Source organism: Lipomyces japonicus (assembly GCF_038497905.1).
Source record: "Lipomyces japonicus strain CBS 7319 unplaced genomic scaffold V1514scaffold_140, whole genome shotgun sequence".
Lineage (NCBI taxonomy): Eukaryota > Fungi > Ascomycota > Lipomycetes > Lipomycetales > Lipomycetaceae > Lipomyces > Lipomyces japonicus.
Genome location: NW_027117952.1, coordinates 1,363 through 4,062, shown reverse-complemented (window position 1 = coordinate 4,062; position 2,700 = coordinate 1,363). Strand labels below are relative to the sequence as shown.

At 37.3% G+C, this 2,700-nt stretch overlaps 1 protein-coding gene across 1 annotated transcript; it reads left to right on the top strand.

Moving 5' to 3' along the window:
- Nucleotides 1-1,332: 1,332 nt before the first annotated feature.
- V1514DRAFT_39417 (uncharacterized protein) lies at nt 1,333-2,481 on the top strand. Its single transcript, XM_066930002.1, has 3 exons — nt 1,333-1,620; nt 1,693-2,343; nt 2,442-2,481. Exon 2 carries the CDS (start codon nt 1,718-1,720, stop codon nt 2,276-2,278), a length of 561 nt encoding a protein of 186 aa, XP_066780481.1. The 5' UTR covers nt 1,333-1,620; nt 1,693-1,717; the 3' UTR covers nt 2,279-2,343; nt 2,442-2,481.
- The last annotated feature ends 219 nt before the right edge of the window (nt 2,482-2,700 follow it).

Here is a 2,700-nt window from a genome sequence, read left to right as displayed (position 1 = left end):
CCCCGACCCCGACCCCGACCCCGACCCCGACCCCGACCCCGACCCCCGACCCCCGACCCCCGACCCCCGACCCCCGACCCCCGACCCCCGACCCCGTTAGGTTCAGTTGCAAAGTATTATGTTTTATATTGCATTAATTACATTCCAATTCCGATTTTAATAAACATTTTGTAATCTATTATTAAATAATTAATAAATATTATATGTGAAAAGTTCAAACATTATTTCATTTTTTTTAAATATATATTTAAATATTTTATAAAGTCTTGAAGTTTTTAAATTAATTCTTTTTGAGTAACTCTAATATTCATTAATGGTACCTTACCCAGTATATGATTAGTAAAATGCTGTATATCATCCAGCCTTTTTGCTATCTGTTGTTAAATTTTATTAAAATCAAATATTAAAGCAAATATTTTTTAACCTATAGGACACGATACAAGCATATTCGTTATTCGTAGTTGTATATTAGTTAAATGCGAATACATTATCGCGATTATTCATATAGTTAGCACGACCCGACCCCTTTAAATTTACATTTCGAGTTTCAAAAATGCTTAAATATGCTAAATAAAATTTAAAAGGGGTACCGCGGTACATAGTAAATGCGCGAAATATGACCCCGAACCTTGCTGGCTTCGTTAGATCGTGTATCTTATAACGTGATCCGTGCCTTATAATTAACGCCTCAAATACGAGATCAAATAAGGGAGCCATTCTCTGGGCAAGCTCAACGTCCCAGATTGGGACTAGCGTAAACCCGAAAACTTTTGCTGCAATATCGAAGGCGGACAAGCATAATAATGCTGTGGTGTCTCATCTGAACCACACGCAGGTGCAAAGGCATAGGAATATTCTTATTGAACAATCTGTTTACACTTCGCAAGAAAACTTAAAAATTAAGGAACCTAATGTTGTCCCGAAGACAAAAGGCCGACCAAAGAGTAATAAGAAAGGTGATGGCAAGACTTCAATGAAGCGTAACGTCTCATTTCGAAAACTGATTTTATGATTAAATTTACAAATTATTTAGCAATGTAGCATTATATTTATTTGTTTTTCTTTACTGCTTTGCCATATTTCTTTTTTTTTTTATTTTTTATTTTTATTTTTACCACAACGTATCGTAAAGTCATAAATTTCCAAGAATTTTGGAGACCTTGTGGTTTAAGAGTTCTTTAAGAAAAAAAAATGTAATCTTAGTTTTAAAGTTTTTAGAGTTTTCGGGTTTACGCTAGTCCCAATATGGGACGTTGAGCTGGCCCAGAGAATGGCTCCCATTAAATAAATACACCGCATAAAATTAAAGTTAAAGCAGAGCTCTTGGCTATAGGAGAACATGAGGTTTCGAGCTGCGCAAGTAGAATAAAATAAGAGCGCGCCAAGGTGGTTGGACATGGATGTCATGTGATTTGTCGGCTTTCAGTATCGGAAGTTATCGGAGATTGGTCGAGTGGAACTAGTGTTTGTGCGCCGCGAGGCCAAAAGCTATATTATAGCTGGGAAGGAGTGTCCACTTATTCTAGCTATGTTCTCTTTCTTGTCTTGTTAACTTGATTTTACTACTTGTGTTTACAGTATTTTTCGATACTGAATTATTGTGGTCAAAGGCACACAACAGTTAGTTTAAACTTGGTTTATGTTAAAAATATATTACTAATATGTTTTAATTGTGTCTTGATTTGAACTCAGGCCTCCGAGAAAATATTCAATTACGATGTTGCTATCACATGTAATCAATAATTTCACTTTCTCACAGAGAATTCGGCCAAGCTACTATTATACCAATTTAACGAAGTTAAGTATTGGTATCTTAGCCGCTGTCATGTGCTTATCTTCGGTAGCTGCTTCAGGACCGTATATTATGACCACTGACCCTAACCCTCAATTTCGATTGTACCTCGATTGTTTAGAATCCGCTAATCCCGGGATGCTGTATAATAAGGCAAAAGATAGAACGCTTGAAATATGTCTGCCGCCTTATGGTCAGATACCGGATATACCTAAAGACAAACTGAATAGAATAAAATTTTGCATGCAAGGCATTGGAAGTAGATTTGCGACGTTCTTATGTGGCTGTGACGATGAAGACTTTGTTTCTTCTCACCCAGAAGACAAGGACACCTTCGTCGTTCACGCCGTTGATGGTTCTTACTCACAAATGAGACCGATACCATCACTGGTTAATGCTACGGGAAATACTCCTAACAGAACTAGCATGATGGTTAAAAGGAATGGATACTTTCATATGTATGTGAACGATGTAGCAAAGGATTAGGATTGTGACAGCAATGATTTGCATGTGTCGAATACTGATGAGTGCGTAACTTATCCATCGGCATGGTTAGCATTTATTGCTCAAAATAATAATCCAAATTATAAATTGAGCTTGTGGGTCTATCCACATCACGACTGTACTACTAACTATCGATATATTACAGTTAATCCAATTACAACCTCTGAGTGTATTGAACGAACGACATATTCATGGTGGGGTGCATTTCAAATAGCGTGTACAGATTGTAGAGATGAGGACTATTATAATGAATGGACTGATATTATATATGCATCAGGTGCTACTTTATATCAGGGATACATATATCCCTTGATCAGGGCTTTATAATTCTGGTGCTTGTTAAGGTATTTGCCATGAATGAACCCTGACACCATGTTCGCCACCGCGAACGCGACGCACGGACG

Bases quoted from the DNA above. Each gene is read 5' to 3' on its own strand.
- V1514DRAFT_39417 (XM_066930002.1), top strand. From the start codon at position 1,718: ATGTTGCTATCACATGTAATCAATAATTTCACTTTCTCACAGAGAATT.